Raw genomic sequence first — 19,400 nt, forward strand, 5'->3', positions numbered from 1 at the left:
AGTGAAGAATTCGAAATCGTCTTTGTTATGAATTAGCATTGTAATACCCCCAATTTCTAAAACCATAATACTATTGGGTCTGCTCGAGTTTATTTAATGAAAACGGTAAATGGCTGTAAACATGTGTCTATAATGTCTATGGGAGGGGGGTCCAAAAATCGTTCACTAGGACAGATCCTAATAATGTAGTGTAAAATTTATTTAGTCAGAATGAAAGATTCGCTATTAAAAATATCTTTTTCAGTCAGTATAGTACTAATCTTTATTTCAATGAGCAGTACAAGATTGAGTGATTGATTAACATTTGTTTCTAGGTGCAATTGAGTTAAATGTTTAGCACCGACTACCGAGTGAGAGAGACTTCCGCAGATTTGAAATTAAAGATTTGCTAGAAATTTCTTCACAACATTATGACGCAATAAGATTTGGTTTGGACGTGATACTCCCAAAATGTTAAAAATTTGTTACAAAACTAATGATATAAAAACTACGAACTTCCAAAGATAAAATACAAGTCTTCATTGATGTGCTTTTTAAGAATTTTCAAACATAATTACTTTATGTAATTTCAGTTTAGATTTTATTTTTTTTGACTCAGGTCGTCTTTTCTTTAATAAAAATAAAAAAGTTACGTGGCATTAATAACTTGTTGCGCGTAAAAGTTGACCCATCCGAACTAAATATAATCCGATCTTTATTTTTTTATTTTAGAATTTTACAATAGTGATTTGTGACTTTTTTCACATGCTTTCAAACTAAAGAATAACTGATTTATTTTGAGCATTGAGTAAAAGCACGAAAACTGACATTTTAATGATACATAGTTCAAATGATGTAGCATCTGCGCGCCCGCTCAAATTTAAAAATAAAATGAAGCGGGGCATTTTAGGCCAAAAGTGCGCTAATTTTAAACCGATGATTTTTACGTTGCGTGTTAATTTGATCTTAAATTGAATGCACTTTAGTTAATTTTGAACATATAATCAACAACTCTCTTTTTCAGATGAAATCGATTAATAGTGAAATTTATTCAAGAAATTAATCTTTAAAGAGAAAACATTGAAAACGTGCTCTTGTCAGTTTCCGTGACACTTGACAGTTATATTTTCGCTGATAATCTTTAAACATGGAGGGAGAATTCAGTCGGAGGATTAAGGTAACTCTTCATTTTTGTCATAAATTTTTTTCTGAATTTAAGCATTTTTGTTGGTCTGACATGTCAGAACTAACCACGCCTTGATAAACTTCACCGTCTTTAGAAACGCCCCGCGGAATGGAAGCCACCAACAAAATAATTTTATCAGTTACCTTCAAGCATTGAGTAATGATTATTATTATTAAAAACCCTGTGTGATTATCGCCTTTGTTAAAAATTTTATGCACGTTCAAAAGTTTCTTTAAAAAAATATAAATATATATAAAATATATATATATAATTATTTATTTCTTTTGTAATTATTAATATTGCATTTGTCCAGGATGTTGTTGATGACCGTGTATCCCGCCTTGAAGGTTTATGGGAGGAGCTGGGGATAGATGAGGCGGGCCGGGAGGATAGGAGTTCAACCGTCCTAAAACATATAACTGAACTACTAGACAAGTACGTATAACCAAACTATTGAACACTAGCTTATCTTTAGATTAAAAAAATTTGAGCCTAGCAAACATTTTTCCCGTGGCTCTAACAAGTTTCTTAATACAAATTTTAGGCAAATCGTTCTGTGTGATTCTGAGTTACGATTGGATATACAAACAAACATATATATATCTATAATATCTATATTATCTAGAATTTTATATTACTTCCTATTTTACTTAATCTCTCGGAAGTGACATTCATTTATTTTAATGTTAGTGAATGTATATTTATTGGATCCGGATCCAGGTCATTTATTTAATATTTACTGAATTTCTGTAACTAAAGATAATTTAAAATTTTATTTTTAATCTAAAACTTGATGAAACATTCAGAAATGAGGAATTCTTTTTAAACTCTCTTCTTTTTAGTTAATATTTTACCCCTTGGATCCGGATCCGTGGATCCGCATATTTTGCGGATCCGAATCCAGGAAGCCAAAATCTTGCGGATCCAACGGATCCGGATCCTAAGCACTGATTTATTTTACATCAAGCGTAAATTCTCTGTATTGTAGATGAAAATTGACGTTCAGAGCTTGATTAAATGAAAAATGCGTTCAGTCTTATTTCATTTTTTCTGTTTCTTTACGCGGTCTGAGTATTTGAATCATTTTAGAAATTCTTGAGCCAGCGTGGTTTTTTTGTTTGTTTCTTGTTTGTTCCTATTCGGATATTATCCTCCATTTTCTTGCATTTTTTTACGATAATTGAGTCGGTTTTTTATGGAACTATTTTGTACTCTATCATTCTTCCTCACTTTCATCGTGAATTTCATAATGAACGTGTTATAAAGTTTTATGTTCTCGGATTTTCTCAAAAACATTTAAGGATATTTCCAAAATATATATTTTTTTCAATTAAAATGAAAATAAAATTAAAATAAAATTAAGTTTTTGACTTCGGCTTTGTTTCAAAGATTATATGATCTAGAAATATCCATTTAAATAAGACAAGTACTCTCGCCTTTTAATATTATATTTTGTCCCTTGCTAAAGCTCAGGACAAAATTAAATCTAAAAAGGCTTCGATAAAGATTTCTGCCCGAAAACTTTATAACATTTCGAACCAAAATAATAGTATAAATAGTTAATATACACTATACAGTCATAATCAGTAAGACCCGGAATTAATTTTTAATTCATCGGACGAATTTACAATCTAATTTTACAAATATGATACGATATTAACAAAACAGCAAATTCAAAAATGTGGTCTGCCTTTATTGTGGGGTTAAGTTACCAGAAATATATATGTAAAGTATGATTAACTGTCAATAAAATCCGGATCTTTCTGGTTATGACTGTAAAATTTCAATTTTTGGATCAAAAGTGAAGTGCGTTTTAGTCCTGTTTTCGGTTTGGTTCTCTGGTTTTCCATCTTGCTTATCTTAGCTTGTCACGAGTCGGATCGAATTAAGTTTCTATTGTTTGAAATTCCGTTAAGTTTTTCCACATCTCATTGTGTTAACTGAGTGTAAAGTAACAATTACCAAAAGTGTGTGTGAATGTCAAATACGGTATAAGTAGGCTTTACTGAGTGAAATGCTACCTGCCTTATATGCTAATCGAATATTTAATCAATCAATCAATATGCTCAACTTGATATCAGTATGATTGTATTTGTTGTAAGCATTTTGAACAATAAGTAGATTTTAATAATAATAATAATAATAATGTGAAAAGAAAAATATTACTAAACATCGCACCGGAACTAGCAATCTACTCTATAAAAAATGACCCCCCTAGATTTCTTTTAGTGTGGGGGGAGGAAAATTACAATTTTTGGGGAAAGTAAATTGATAAAATCTCTTGGATGATAGGGGCGGATGGAAAACTTGCCACTCCATATTTTTATTTTACCCCCTACATAATCGAAAAATACCAACCCCCTATATGTGTGTGTGTGTCTTCCTTTTGAGGGATGGGGGGGGGGGATTCTTAAATTATACCTTAATATAAATCAGACGGGTATGTTTTGTTAATTAAAAATTCTTGACTAGGATGGTAAACGAGGATAAGAAAGCCAAGAAGAGGATCCTGGACAGCCTGGAGTACTACTCAAAGCAGGCCACCAAGCTTAGCCAGGAGCTGGGGATCAGGTATAGTAGAAACCATAAAACTATTGGAACGAAAGACGACATTTAAGAAATCTGAGAATTACTTCATGTTATTAAAAAGCAAACCGATTTACCAGTAACTAATCATGGGAAATAAGTCAGTTTTCACCACACATTTGATTTGTTCTTGAGTCTAACTGTCGTCTTTCTTTTACACATATTTATGGGTTCCCTTCAACAAACCACTCCCCTTATTTTCTCGCTTAATTGGGAAAATAAAATTTTAAGGGAAAATGAATAAAATTTTGGATGTAAAGTATCCATCAAGATAAATAAGAATAATAAAACTTTCCTGTTGATAATTCTTAAAAATATTCACCCCAGGTTATAAGAAAGTGTGTGCTTTTTTACTCGGATTTTACTCGGAAAGTTTTTCTAGCAATTTCTGAATTTATTATTATGTAGTTGGTAAAACAATGCATTTAAATGATAAACGTATGTTGAGAATTATTTTGTGTTAGCGATGGAGGATTTAATATGAATATTTTCGATAAAGTTTAAGAATTGTTTTCTTCTGTTAAGTTTCGAGTTCCCTGACAGCAGTCTTGTTCTGGTTCAATATGAACGAGCTGTGAGACACGAGGCTAAAAATCTAGAGGATATTAAGGTAAAGGTATATTTATTTTGAAATTGGTGGCGTGTTAATCCCCCCTCTGCCATCATTACTTCCTCCTCAAATTACTTAAAATCAACGTCCCCCCCCCCCCCCACCGGCCACATGTTCTAAAATTCGTGTTCTCTTTTAACCTTCATTATGTATGGTTATGTAACCTCTGATCTACTGGGGGCCAAAATTATTCACACTGTTGCCCAGAAACGTTCTAGTGAGGGGGGAAATGGCCGAAATTTTTATGATTTAAGTTAACACACCCTTGATTACTTTCCCAGTTTGTCATTTAAACAAAGATTCAGTGTAAACTTCTTTTAATTGTTCATGACATGTGTTTCTCTTTGAACTATTTTGACGCCCTGTTATAATTGTTTAAATTTTTGGACTATTTTAGCCTTCTTATGTATGTATAAATAATATGATTATGTAACTACTGATTTACAGGGGGTCTAAAATGATTCATTGTTACCCATCAAACTCGATACGTTTTTTATTATTATTTATAGTGAGGAAGAAAATGGCCGTAATTTGTCTGATTTAAGATAGGAAACCATGATTACTTTCCCAGTTTGATATTTAAACAAAGATTCAACGTTAACTTCTTATAATTTAATGACATTTGTGTCACTTTGAACTACGTTGACGTCCAAGGCCGGGGGTTCACATTGGAATCTAATGCAGATTTTATTCACTATGTTTCGTATTGTTTAGAACACACGTCTGGAGGAGGTCAAAGAACTACGGTTTGTCGATGAAGAACTTTGCTCTAGGTAATTGATTATGGATTAATAAAAAGGGATCATAAATTGATCATGGCGTAAGGATTATTAGACTGATCACATGAATCTTTTCGGGAGTAATGATTCATATTTAACTAATGCAGATGCACCCAAACCTAATTTTACTTATATCAAACATTTAAAAAAAATGGTCTTTCGTTTTTATTATTATATTTTTTATTGATTTAGGCTTGGTATGGATCCGTTTTATATTTCAACTACAACTGTGCCTAACACAGAAAAACTCGACGAACTGAAGGTATAATTTAATGTTAACGTTTCATTCCATTCTGATCTTAGAAAATTAATCTTAAATGTCTCTCTGAGTTTTTTATTTATATCATTTACTTTTCCATTCCCGCCCCCCACCCTTCTAATTTTTATGGGGGGGGGGTGTAATTCTAGAAATTATACTTTATACCGGTTTAATATTGGTAAACTCTTCAGATTTACGTGGACAAGTTTTTACCATGCCCTTCCCCCCCCCCCCTTGGAAGTGAGTTTTTATGCTCAACTAAGGGGTAGCTGATATTTTGTCAACGACGAAAAATATCGGTAAGTTGACTTCAAATCTCGTATTTCCTTCCGTCGAAGCTTCCAAATCAACTTCTTCGGAAGGGGGGGGGGGTAATTCTCATAAATATGTCCCTTAAATATATAATCCCTTGTTATAGGAGCATATTAAACAATTGGAGAAACAACTAGCTCTACGGATAGAACAGGTCACAACCCAGAGAGAGGAAATTACCAGGCTTTACCAGGAACTTGACATGGAACCAAGGTACGGAAACAATTAGGATAGAGTATTCTCCGACCTGACTGACAAGCCAATTATTAATATAACAAATATAAGAGGTAACCCCACAATTTATTAAGAAAAGCACGCTATTTATCAAAAAAGTTCAAGCAAAATGATAAGAGATAAGTTTATAAATATGTTAGTTAATCGCTTATCAGCAGGGGCGTATATTTAAACTTGGACATTAAAATTTTTCTTTTACTATCGTTAAACTTGAATGATTGTTCAGCACTGAAATGGAACGAGAATTGGTTTGCGAGAGCTTGGATAGATTTGTTTTGAGCGCTAAGAATATCGAGGATGTCGGCAGGTAATATTAATCATGTTTGTAAGTAGTATTTTTCATACTCATGTGCACTGTGCACTGTATACACCCCTAATTATATATTCAATCACCCAAGGATCCAGAGTATGCTGGAGGATGAAGTGAAGAAGAACCAGAAGGAGGTGTGCGAGTGTATTGAGAAGATTGACGCCCTATACGCCAGGCTGCAGCTAGACGATAATAAGAAGTTTCATTTCCTTTCTAATAACAGAGGTGCAATTATATATTGATTGATTCTTTGAAACTTAACTTACCATCATCTTTATTCGAATAAGAAATGTGATTTACAGTGACACTACTACTATATATAGTAGTGAATAATACTTATATTTACTATAAATCTATTGATTGATTTTTCATGCTTTGGAGAAGAAAACAAATCTGTGATTCAGGGCACTCTGTGACTGTTATTGCCTCCCTCAAGGCTGAAATTGTCCGTCTGGAAGAGATTAAACGGGCAAACATTGAGAAGTTTATCATCAACATCAGGGACGAACTCAACGTTCTTTGGGACGACTGTTTCTACTCAGAAGAACAGAGGTTGGACCAACCCTCTTTTTATTCACCTTCCTTTCTACCTTCTTCTGTCCACCCTTCCCCTCTTTAAACCTCTTTTTTCCCTCACCTAGCTCATTCTAGCTCTTTCCATTCCCCTCCCCTCGATAACCTTTTTCTTACCTAACTATTTCCATCCTTCCCTCACCACTCTTTCTACCTCTTTCTATTTCTCTTTCCCTGTCTTACGATCTTTATACTTCCTTCCCTCTTCTTACTTCTTTATTTTACTCGCTACTTTTTGCTTTTCATGTTTCTTTTTTCCAAAAACCTTCCCTTCACTCTATTCTCCCTTCCCTTCACTCTATTCTCCCTTCCCTTCACTCTATTCTCCCTTTCCTTCACTCTATTCTCCCTTCCCTTTACTCTATTCTCCCTTCCCTTCACTCTATTCTCCCTTCCCTTTATCTTTATCTCTTTCCTCCACCCTTCCCTATCTTCCTTATGTGTTGAAACATCTGAAGTTCTAAGATTATTAGTATGTAAACAAAGCAATATTTTTCCGTTACAAAGCAAACAGAAAAAGTATGTTCTGTCAAAAATAAAACATAACAAAATTTTAGAATATCCCCTCGTTCTTCATACGCTAAGAATGGGGGGGTGGGGGTGATAAAATGAAAAAAGGGGAAATCAATGTTTTCACCTCTTTTATTATGCATTTTTCTCTCTCTAAAATATTTAATCATTCCGTTGTTATTTTCTTCAATTATTTTCATGAAAATAAACATTTATGTGTTCTAGGAATGAGTTCCTCCCTCTGCACTCTACAGATTTCTCTGAGGCTCTTCTTGAGGCTCACGAGACCGAGGTGGCCAGGCTCAAAACTTATTACGAGGTAAACACTTCCAGAGCATCTATCTGACTGCAGGCTGCAATGAGGCCGAGCGCTGCGGCTAGGACAGACATAGGAAGTTGCTGCTTGGGAAAGTGAACATTTGACTCTTAAGAAAATAACCTTGGGAAAATGCCTTCGGGAACGTACCTAAAATCATCTGACCCCCTCACACGTTCGCTTGTATAGTAGATAATAAGTTTAACTACCCGTACCCTGTTCAAGTAGTTCTCGTTTTTCATCAATTACGACCTGAGTACTCTTGTTTAGGATCACAAGGAACTGTTCCTGAAGGTGTCCAAGCGCCAGGAGGTTTGGAACAAGTTCATGGAACTGGAGAGAAGAGCCAAGGATCCTTCAAGGTGAGAATACTTTCATTTGGGTTGATTTGGGTTATTGTTGTTTCGGTTGCGTTGATTTGGGTTATTGTTGTTTCGGTTGCGTTGATTTGGGTTAGTTTTTGTTGGGTTAGGTTGGTTTAAATTGAATTAAACCGGTTTATCTAAACCAATGACTTCCTTGCCCTGCTCCCCTCTCCCCTTAAAGCAATCGGTACACATTTTTCTAAACCTTATTAAGCAAAGACGATTAAAACTGTAAATATACACCCCTGTAATTAGTGCAACATTTGTTCCAGGTTGATGAACGCTCGAGGGAACAGTTTGTTGTTGGAGGAGAAGGAGAGGAACAAGGTTAACAAGAACCTACCCAGGGTAGAACAAGAACTACACCAACTCATCAAAGGTAAACTCCGCAAATCTTGGATCGTAAAATCCTCAAATCTACATAGTAAATCTTTCAAAGTCTAGTTTAATTATCCAAGATTATTAACAGTAAAATATATTAGCTGTCTTTTTTAGACTCAATGAAGATAACAATAAACTTTGTTTAGAATGGGAGAATGAAACTGGTCGCACTTTCCTAGTCCACGGTGTCGATTTCCAGGTAATTGATAGATTGATTTATAATTTAACTGATAATATTGATCTTATGATCGATAAAATAATTGATTAATTGATAGATTGTTTTTGGATTCATTTTTATTTTTTGAATAATTAGTTGATTGTTTTTTTAATTGTATGTTTTTTAGTGAATATTTGATTTGTATAAAAAGAATTCCTATATAAAATGTGTAGGTAGGTTAATTTGAGAGAAATACGTTGTTTTGTACATTGGGTAAAAACCAACTTCATTTCCAACTTAGTTTTATTTTTAATTTTCTCTAGGCATTTATTGAAAAGCAAAAGGAAGAACATTTAGAGCAACTGGAAGCTGAGAAGGTTGCAAGGGAACAGGTATTATTTTGAGAGCCAAAAAAATAGTGAATTTAGAAAAAGCAGTTTTAATATTAATCCTGGAAAACGGGCAATTACAAGACTATAGGCCTCCTGAAATCTTTATATGTTTATGATTTAAAAATTAAAGTTATTTTAATGAATCCATTTTATCTACACTCTACAATCAGAAACACCCGGAATTAATTTACAATAAATCAGACGATTTTACAATCTAAATTTACAATTATGATTGACGAAACGATAATCACAAATAACCCTAGTCCTGCCATTTCAAAAATGTGGTCTGCCCTTTTAAACATTCAAAATTGCCAGAGATATATTTGTGAAGTGGTCTGATAAACTGTCAATTAATTCCGAAATTGAAAGAAAATTAATTCCGGGTCTTTCTGATTGTATCTTGAACTTTGCCACAGTACACGTCTGGCCGTCACTTTATGGTGTATATATTCGTTTTTTTTACTCAACCACTAAACTAATAGAGTATACGCAGTTTACACGCCTTTTATTTAATCTATACAAATGTACCGTATATTATTGTAATATGGAGTCAGTTACTGTACTGTAGTCGCCTGTTCTTTGAACCCGGCATGACCTGAAGAAAGGGACTGTACGCATAATTTCAAGTGACCCTCCGCGCAAAGATGACAATTCCCGATTTACATCAGTTACCCTAAAACCTTTCTCTGATTAATCATGTGGAAGATATGGTCGTTTTTCTTGTTAAAGAAATGTTAATTTCTGATCATTATTATGTTTCCTTGCAATATAAATGTGCAAGTGAAAATAACCAGTTTTCAAAATAATTAACATTGATATCGAATTCACACTTGATGAGGCATAGGTTTTAAGGGTACCGTTCTGAATCAGGCATTGTCATAATTGCATGAAGGGTCATTTGAAATTATGCTTACAGTCCCTTTAACCGGTTGGGTTGAATGTTTAACTTTTTTAGGCTAAGAAGAGAACTATACTTCAAGAGACAAGGTTTGGAGCTAAACCTGCTACTCCAGCTAAGCTGAAGCAATCAACATCAGGAAACAAAACAAATAGTATCAAGGTAGATTTTTATATGCAACAAAAGATAAATACAAGAAATACTCGAAGATAAAGATAAAAATCTCCGAACTAGAAAACTGTAATCTAGAAATCATTCAGTCTCCATCCCTTAACTTGAGCAGATCTACTCCTGGATATAAATATCTGTTTATGAAATATATAGCCCAGAAAAAATATTTTAAGTTGAGTAAACTACTCAGTGGAAATTAATTCGAAATTTATTCATACATACTTTTTACATTTAGAAAACTAGTTCATATTTAGAAAATTTGTCATTTTTTAAAAATTTGCCACTTCTAAAAAAACTTGTTTACATGCAGAAACGCTGCCATTTAGAAAATTAGTTTAATTTAGAAAACTTGTGACATTTTCAAAACTTGACGTTTAGAAAACTCCTGGGTCGTCCCGTATTCTCTCAAGAATAAATACAGGGCTTGCTATGATCAGATCACCGAGGACAAGGATGTCAGAGACTCCGACCTCCAAGGTAAAATGATTGACCTCCAAGGAGACAAATATGACCTTCATGAAATCACCAAGTAGCAGAATATGACCTAAAAGCAGACAAATATGAACGCTCAGTAGACAAATACTTTCTCTAACGAGGTAGGGAAGACAGCCTTCCCCGCACAGCTTCCGAACCTCATTTTACCTATTTGCGGCTGTGCATGTCCCCTGAGGGCTTCCGAAGCTCCCCCAAACAGTCTTCCGGGAAAGATCTTCCATATATAATCGTCAATTTCTACTTAAAACGTGACTAATTTGATTATTTAAGCACGGTAGTTGATCTATAGTATCCTTAACATTTGCATAATATTTTTTTTTTACAATCTAAAGTTCGGGCTGGAAAACTTAAACTTTGTATTTTTAATTAAACCAGGCAACACATCCATTCAACTATTCCATATAAGATGGTCCATAATTTCAAAGTAAAAGAGGCAGCTGAGTGTCCTAAAGCAAATAATTACAAAAGCTGAATTCCTTCGATAAAATCATTACCTCCAAAATGAACAATATGATATCTCTTAATCAAAACAAAATTGTATATTTTTTTTAAGTTATTTTAAATAACATTTTTTATATATTTTTAGAACAACGCATCCCTGCGACAGAAACGGAGGGACAGCTACGGTATAAAACGTGGAGACAAGAAGGATGCTAAAACTGCGGTGCAAAACAAGAACAAGCTCGCCAGGAACAAGATTGATTTCAGTTTTATCAATTTGACCCTTTTTTTACAACAAGTTTGAAGTCCCTTTTTCAAATTTGTTAATTTATTTTTCATGTTTTTTTCAGTTAAATTTGTTCACTTGTTTATTTTATTTTTATCCAATCTTGTTTTAACAGAGGAGTTTTATCAGAGTTGGATAATTCAATAGTAAGTGGTCCGGGTGCGCCACACAACTTTACTCTACGCAGTGTAGATTACGCAAAGTAAGTGACAAGATATAATTACTATTAGTGCGTCGTGCTACAAAGTGTAGACTATGCAAAGTAAATAACAAGATATCATTAGTGCGTCACGGTACTCAGTGAATAAGTTAATCAATGCTTGCGTAGTGCGCCACAATTTTACCCTATGTAGTGTAGATAACGTGAAATAAGAAATAAAAAGACGAGCTGGGGTTGTGCGTCACACAACCTTACTCTATGCAATTATGATTTGGCATAGTAAGTAACAAGTAAAAAACGTGGACGGGTAGTGCGTCACGTAACTCTACAGTATATACTACGCAGTTTAGATTATGTCAAGTAAATGATAAGAAGTTGAGAACAAATTAATAACTCAAATCAGCATTCCTTAATCGCTCAAATATATTTTTGAATCGTTTCGTATCTTAACCTTTAGGGACATCTTTGAGCGGTAAGATTGGCTAAAGTGTGTGCTTAATTTTAAAAATGATCAACTTCACGCGTTATCAAAAAAATCCTAATTTAGTCATTTGAAGCATAAGTATTGAATATTGATTGGATATTATTTTATCATGTGTATTTTGTAAAAGAAAAACAATCCCTTTAAGCATTATTTCATATTTTAGGTTCAACAAGGGCAATTTCCTGAATTCGACAAAAGCAGAGAATAAGTGGTAAAGAAATTAAGAAATTGAGTTATAACAAACTCTGATTTTCTATTACCCATCTTTTTTCACCGCATGGCGTGATATTTCAAACTTAGATTCGTTCATAGTCTAAAGGTCTAAGGCATTGGGTTGCAAAGATATAGAGATTTGAAAATCATAGTTTGTGACAAAGACTCAATTTCTTTTTATAATATTTAAAAGTTTTGTTTCATTTAAAATATCTTTTAAAACCCAAATATCTGGATTAAATGTTATTTTAAACTTTTAACATCGTTCAATTTTCTTCAATCTACTTGGTCAATGTTTCAAACTTATAAAGAATTTACAAAATCTATATATAAATTTGGCTTGTCTGTTTGTCTGTTTGTATCCAATAAACGTCAAAACGGCTGAACCGATCGGGCCCAAATTTTTTGTGGGACATCTAGGGACTCCAGGGAAGGTTTATGAATGATTGAAATTTTAAATATTTGTCTCCATCAAAATTCGATCGTCATTAAATTTTTTAAAATTTTGAAAATCCGCGAATTATTTTTGTTTTGTTTTACGATGTACACAAAGAGAACATGTTCACAACTAATTTAGAAGATGGGCGCGAAGCGCCTTGAATTTCTAGTAATATATATAACAGGACCAATCAAGCCGTAAAAAGTTGTCTTTAAAGATTGGTCATAGACTTTAGGGGGTCAAAATCAAATCTTTGTTAAAACTTTATTAAAAGGACTACAGAATTAATATTAAGTGACCCTGCTAGTGGTATATCCATCTCACAATGATTTCCTACAACCTTTTTTCTTATTAAGGATGACGATATTCCCATTTTTCAGGTTAAATTTTTTAGTTGTTATGTAAAAGTCTCTTGTGAAACAATGAAGCTAATTGTGAGAATAAATGTTAATTGAGGTTTAAAGAGAGTGTTCGCGAAAAATGAAAGGGGGTATAGGCTTACTGCGAGAAATAATTGCTTTTGATCGCTACTAATGTTACTTCTATCTGTTGCGTCTTTAAGGAGAAAATTGTTAAAAACGACTTGTAACACAGAAGAATGTAGCGTCCATAAAAATTCAGAAAGTTGCAATATTCAACTCATACCGTAAAAAACAAACAATTTAATTTCAAACAAATCATTCAGATATTACATCCAATAGTCATCGATTATTTTTCGACGCATTCGTTTATGGTTAATAATTCATAATATTATTTATAAGTTTTGTATACTAAGCACTGAAAACCCCGAAATAGTTGGCCGCCAGATGTCCCTTTTCTCAATGCTTTGAATGATTACACATGGCAGAGACATCTGAAGGCAAAAAATCGTATATTGTGTATATAACAAATATTATGAAATATTAACTATATACGAATACATCGAAATATAATCAATGACTTTAGGTTGTAATATCTGAATGATTTGTTTAAAATTAAATTGATTATTTTACGATACGAGTCTGAATTTGTATGGACGCTACGTTCTTCACTACAAGTCGTTTTTAACAATTTTCTCCTTTAGACGCAATAGATAGAACCAAGCTCGTATTAAACTACTTCCAGAGTCCCTGCAAATCCTAAATTTCGAAGACTCATTTTCCAATGCTTACTTAGGCTGATGCTGAAGAAACTGAACTAAGTCTACTCCTGAAGGAATGCTTGGAATCTGCAGGGATGTATATAATCTTCGTCACATTCACATTCTTTGGTAGTATCACCTTGAGATTGTGTATTTTATGATTTAGTAGCTGAAGTACCCGGCGTTGCATTGAAAACTAAAAAGGAATTTTGAATTAAAAAAAAATTATAAATATTTGTTAGCTCATGTTACCCTCAGGATACTCATAGGTTCCCTAAAAATGTCAGCTAACTCGCAGCTACATGAGCATATAGCTTTACTATATAGATAATACTAGGTCTACTGCGCTCGACATTCTGGTAGTAATCTTAGCTTTATGTTGCTAAACTATCTAAAGTTTTTTGTACATTTTTTATGAACATTTTTTCCTCCAGATTTTCCAAATTTTTTAAATCAAAATTATTTAGGAATTTTAAAAAAATTTGTCCATAAATCTTCCCTTGGGTCATTAATTTGAGACTAATCGGTTTCCGTTTTTACGATTTTACGTTAATTAGAAGCAAAAGAAGACAAGACAGGAACCCGTACTTTTCTTGGACAATTCTTACTTTTTTAGTAAGGACTCCTTGGAAGGTGTCAAATTTTTCTAAATTTGTTCTAGATACAGAATTATCTTCTTCGCCGCAAAATGTATCCCGATTCACGTTTTTAATGGTTTGATTGTGTACACTATGCAGTACGGATGAACCTGTATCCTAAATCTTGTATTGATGTGTTTGTAACTGTACTAGAGGACGATGGAGGTGTTCTTGCTGCAGCAATAACTGCCACAGGTAAAGTTAATCTGATTCTTGATTAAATTGTATAAAAAATGTGGGATTTAAATGTCACAAAACTTTGAAAACGATTTTTCCGTTACTATTCTTATTTTCTTTTTAGGTTTGGCGCTTTCTGATGCTCAGATTGGGCTTTACGACAATATCACTGGAGCTAGTGTTAGGAAATTTTTAAACTAAAAACTAAATTAAAATTCCAATTAAAATGGATAAATTCAAAGGTTTATTTTTTATTGTAGTTTTGTTTGCTTCTTATTATTACTGCTTGCACTAATGAAACAAATGCATGTAATTAACAATTCAATTTTTTAAAGCTGTTAAGTAGTTATTTTAGAAGTACTGGTTGGACTGTAGAAATACTCGTTTTTTTTATCTGGAAACTGTTAAATTTCAATCGCAGCCGCGGTTGTTTTAGAAGAGTAACTTACAAATTTATGCAGGAAATGCATTATGCAAGGAAGTAAACTGATAGAATTAAACGATTTTTCTTGATATAAATGCGACCATTGTCCCATTAATAGACTTACTGTGTTGAAAAATGACGATCCTTGAATAATGTGAATAAAGTTTTGAATAAATGACTCATCAGTATTCATGGTGATGAAGTACTGATAGATCCAACCCTTGCTGAACTTTCCTCACATCAAGGAGAAGAAGGGCAGGTAGGAACCATATAGAGTCTTCATCCACCAACCCGCCCCATTTCCTGTCTGGGTCTGCCCATTTCGGTAATTTTAGCATATTCCCAGAATAGGATAGCTAGATCCACAGGTATTATTCAGCTATTAACATGATGGGGGAACATCATTTCTCCATTGCACACCTCTGTAATACACATTGGTCTGTTTAATCTTTATTTCTGGTATTGCAATACACAGCTCAGACCTCTGAACTGAAAAACAATTAAATCAGTCATGGGTTAGATAAATACAAAATTATTATTTAAATGATTTATATGTACTTGTAAAGCTTAGTGAATAAAATTAGCCAAGTTTACATGAAAGTTTGCTCCAGTTGTGCCAAATGTGAATACGTTATAACAATATATTTGAATTAAAGTAACACTTTCAAAGTTGATTAGGCCAGAGAAATTAATAGCTCTAGAGTTGGATAGTCTATACCAGCTGTCTCTTGTACACAACTAGAAATATCAAGATGAGTTAATATGAAGCTTGTCATGTGATAAAGGGGATAGTCACATTTTCGTCGTTAATTGTTCACACTGATAACACGAAACATTTTAAACCTTTATATATCCCGTCAGGAGCTAGGGTTAAGTTGGTAATCATATACTCATCATGGAGAAAAGAATAGCTCGTCCAAGTGCTTGGATGATAGGATCTTAAACCTCAATCTTGAATATTTTCTCTTGTTTTTGGTTTGAAAACTGATCATTTTCATGTGTGGTTTCTCAACAAAAGCATTAATATTGCGTTGGAAATAATTTAGATATCAACACTTCTCTGGCAAAAATATCCGACTTTACTTAACATTATTGTTAAGATTAATGTTAAATGGGTACCGGTGTAAATCGGACATTTCCTTCTTTGCCTGGAGGATCCCTTGAAAATACGCTTACTGTCCCTCTAAATATCCGCATATATTTTATTTCCCTTTGCACTGCTCTTACATCAAAGTTGGATCCATCCTTATCAATGGTTTTCATTTGATAATTAATCTAAAGCTGTGTGTATTTTATTTTTGTTTGCTCTAATTTCACTATTTTATTATATCATGGGGGTGCTGGTGGGTTGGGTTACTCCGTTTTTTTCTAAGGCAACTTAGATGACAAATGAGGCTTCAAGTCATAAATAAAAAATATGTTCAACTAATTCAATTATTATTTAGGGAAATATAACAGTTGGATATCTGAACTCATCTGAACAGGTGAGCTTAACACTTTTAAAGGGAGTGTTCTCGAAAAGTGTGCTTAATGTTTTTAAAGAGCGTGTTCACGAACAAGCAAGCTTTTAACTTCAAAAAGAAGTGTTCACGATGAATTTAGCTAAGGTTTTTAAAAGGGGTGTTCTCTAAAAAGTTTCCTTTGTATTCTTAAAACTTTTAAAGAGACTTTTCACGATCAAGTGGGCTTAACACTTTTAAACGGAATGTTCGCCAATAAAAGATTTGTAGGCCTTGCTGTCATTTCTATTAAATTCATTTTCAAATTTTAATATAAATATTTATGAATAATATGATTATTTGTTGCTTACAGTGAAATTATGTATACACATGTGGAATTGGAAGAAACTGCGAAATTCAAGTGAAGCATTCAAAAATAGTTTTAAAAAAATGTGCTGTGTACATAGACCTATTTCACTGATGAAGTGAATTTTCAGTTTTATTTCTACTATTTGCTTTATAACAACATCAAATTGGCCTAAGATATCTTAAATGTCGTCTTTCTATTTCACAGTTTGTATGTTCAAAGTATGAATATTGAATGAAAGAACTCATAACTTTGAATAAATATTTAGGCTGGCGTCTCCTTTATCCCAAATAAACAGGGGGACCCCCGCCCCCAGCCGGATTAGGGTTAATAAATATTCGATATCTAGGTTGTTTGCCTTGTAAGCCAGGGGGTTTTAAATCCGCAGCAGTTTAACAAAGCTCTAGATCTAGCCGTAAACCAGGTTGGAAACAATTATATTACTTACACACGAACAAAATTTAATGGATAGAACAGTTAGACGTAGTTGAACTTCTTCTCTTTTCTAGTGCAAATATTTAAATTAGCTTCACTGTTTAAAAAATGATAAATCTTGACATGTCATAATGCATTCCAATTTTAAACTATGCATGCACGATGTGGGGCTCCAATATAGAAAACAGGAAACAGAAAACAGGAAACAGAAAGCAAGAAACATAAAACAAGAAACATAAACCAAGAAACAGAAAACAGGAAACATAAACCAGGAAAAATAAACCAGGAAACATAAACCAAGAAACATAAACCAAGAAACATAAACCAAGAAACATAACGTGAATCAAAAAACAAAATCAGAAAAACATAAGACAAGAAACATAAGACAAGAAACATAAGACAAGAAACATAAGACAAGAAGCATAAGACAAGAAACATAAGACAAGAAACATAAAACAAGAAACATTAAAAAAAGAAACATAGGACAAGAAACATAATCCAAGAAACATAAGCCAAGAAACATAAAGCAAGAAACATAAACCAAGAAACATAAAACAGGAAACATAAACCAGGAAAAATAAACCAGGAAACATAAACCAAGAAACATAAACCAAGAAACATAAAACAAGAAACATAAACCAAGAAACATAAACCAAGAAATATAATACAAGAAACATAAACCAAGAGACATAACGTAAATCAAAAAACATAAAATCAGAAACATAAAACAAGAAACATAAACCAAAAAACATAAAACAGGAAACATAAACCAGTAAACATAAACCAAGAAACATAAACCAAGAAACATAAACCAAGAAACATAAACCAAGAAACATAAAACAAGAAACATAAAACAAGAAACATAAAACAGGAAACATAAACCAAGAAACATAAACCAGGAAACATAAACAAAGAAACATAAACAAAGAAACATAAAACAGGAAACATAAACCAAGAAAAACCAAGAAACATAAACCAAGAAATATAAACCAGGAAACATAAACCAAGAAACATAAACCAAGAAACATAAACCAAGAAACATAAAACAGGAAACATAAACCAAGAAAAACCAAGAAACATAAACCAGGAAACATAAACCAAGAAACATAAACCAAGAATCATAAGACAAGAAACATAAACCAAGAAATATAAACCAAGAAACATAAACCAAGAAACATAAGACAAGAAAAATAAACCAAGAAATATAAACCAAGAAACATAAACAAGAAATATAAACCAAGAAACATAAACCAAGAAACATAAGACAAGAAAAATAAACCAAGAAATATAAACCAAGAAACATAAACCAAGAAACATAAGACAAGAAAAATAAACCAAGAAATATAAACCAAGAAACATAAAACAAGAAACAAACCATAAAACAAGAAACAAATAAAAAGAATTATCAAACAAGAAATAGGAACCAAGGAACATTCTCCAAAACCCCCCCATTTGTTATTTAAAAAAGTTAAGAATGTTATAAGTGTTTCTGCACCACGGATTAGACTTTAATTCTGTGAATCTTAAAGCTTAATTTGATAATTCAGCTTTAATATAGTTATTTTTATTTTTATACTGTATTTAAAAATTGTAAGAATTTTAGTAGATATGAATAATAATAATAAATGTCTATTTAGTGTGTATTATTGGTCTCGTAGTTCAAGAATGTCAGATATAATAATAAATGTCTATGTATTGTGGTGTGTTGGTCCCTGGAGTTCAAGAATGTCAGATATAATAATAAATGTCTATTTAGTGTGGTGTGTTGGTCCCTGGAGTTCAAGAATGTCAGATATAATAATAAATGTCTATTTAGTGTAGTGTGTTGGTCCCTGGAGTTCAAGAATGTCAGATATAATAAATGTCTTATATTGTGTGGATTGTTGGTTCCAGCAGTGTCAGATTAAATAATAATAAATGTCTATTTAGTGTGGAGTGTTGGTTCCAGCAGTTCAAGAATGTCAGATTGAAACCTATCAGAAGAAAGTGGACAAGGAGCCGCAACCCTGATTTTAAAATGTTCATAAACTCACCCTTTTCAAACTCTATTTCTTATTTTATTACAGATAAAATGTCTTGGAAGTTGTGAAAAAAAGTTTTGTTGTAAAAGGTGACATAGTTATGGATTGTAAGAAATTCTATTGTTTAGATTAAATCAAAATTTGTACAGATCTGATATAGCTTGAGCTTGGTTGTCATATGACTTTTCAAAAAAAAGTATTATAAAGTTAAAAATATCTTTTCGATATTTCTAGTGAGAGCTT

At 32.7% G+C, this 19,400-nt stretch overlaps 2 protein-coding genes across 2 annotated transcripts; both read left to right on the forward strand.

Moving 5' to 3' along the window:
• The first annotated feature begins 967 nt into the window (after nucleotides 1-967).
• LOC111707398 (protein regulator of cytokinesis 1) lies at nucleotides 968-12,136 on the forward strand. Its single transcript, XM_023480502.1, has 20 exons — nucleotides 968-1,156; nucleotides 1,479-1,600; nucleotides 3,638-3,736; nucleotides 4,277-4,361; nucleotides 5,076-5,134; nucleotides 5,333-5,402; nucleotides 5,818-5,924; nucleotides 6,172-6,252; nucleotides 6,344-6,480; nucleotides 6,660-6,807; nucleotides 7,564-7,657; nucleotides 7,925-8,016; nucleotides 8,292-8,398; nucleotides 8,547-8,599; nucleotides 8,881-8,949; nucleotides 9,905-10,009; nucleotides 10,397-10,495; nucleotides 11,100-11,203; nucleotides 11,356-11,442; nucleotides 12,048-12,136. The coding sequence occupies exons 1-20, from the start codon at nucleotides 1,127-1,129 to the stop codon at nucleotides 12,097-12,099; spliced, it is 1,800 nt and encodes a 599-aa protein (XP_023336270.1). The 5' UTR covers nucleotides 968-1,126; the 3' UTR covers nucleotides 12,100-12,136.
• A 1,515-nt stretch (nucleotides 12,137-13,651) lies between these two features.
• On the forward strand, nucleotides 13,652-19,203 carry LOC111707401 (exosome complex component MTR3). The gene is made up of 7 exons (XM_023480505.1): nucleotides 13,652-13,749; nucleotides 14,394-14,489; nucleotides 14,596-14,656; nucleotides 15,082-15,154; nucleotides 16,341-16,379; nucleotides 17,051-17,125; nucleotides 19,066-19,203. The coding sequence occupies exons 2-7, from the start codon at nucleotides 14,399-14,401 to the stop codon at nucleotides 19,144-19,146; spliced, it is 420 nt and encodes a 139-aa protein (XP_023336273.1). The 5' UTR covers nucleotides 13,652-13,749; nucleotides 14,394-14,398; the 3' UTR covers nucleotides 19,147-19,203.
• Nucleotides 19,204-19,400: the final 197 nt, after the last annotated feature.

This window comes from Eurytemora carolleeae, unplaced genomic scaffold (assembly GCF_000591075.1).
Source record: "Eurytemora carolleeae unplaced genomic scaffold, Eaff_2.0 scaffold803, whole genome shotgun sequence".
NCBI classification, from domain to species: Eukaryota; Metazoa; Arthropoda; class Copepoda; order Calanoida; family Temoridae; genus Eurytemora; species Eurytemora carolleeae.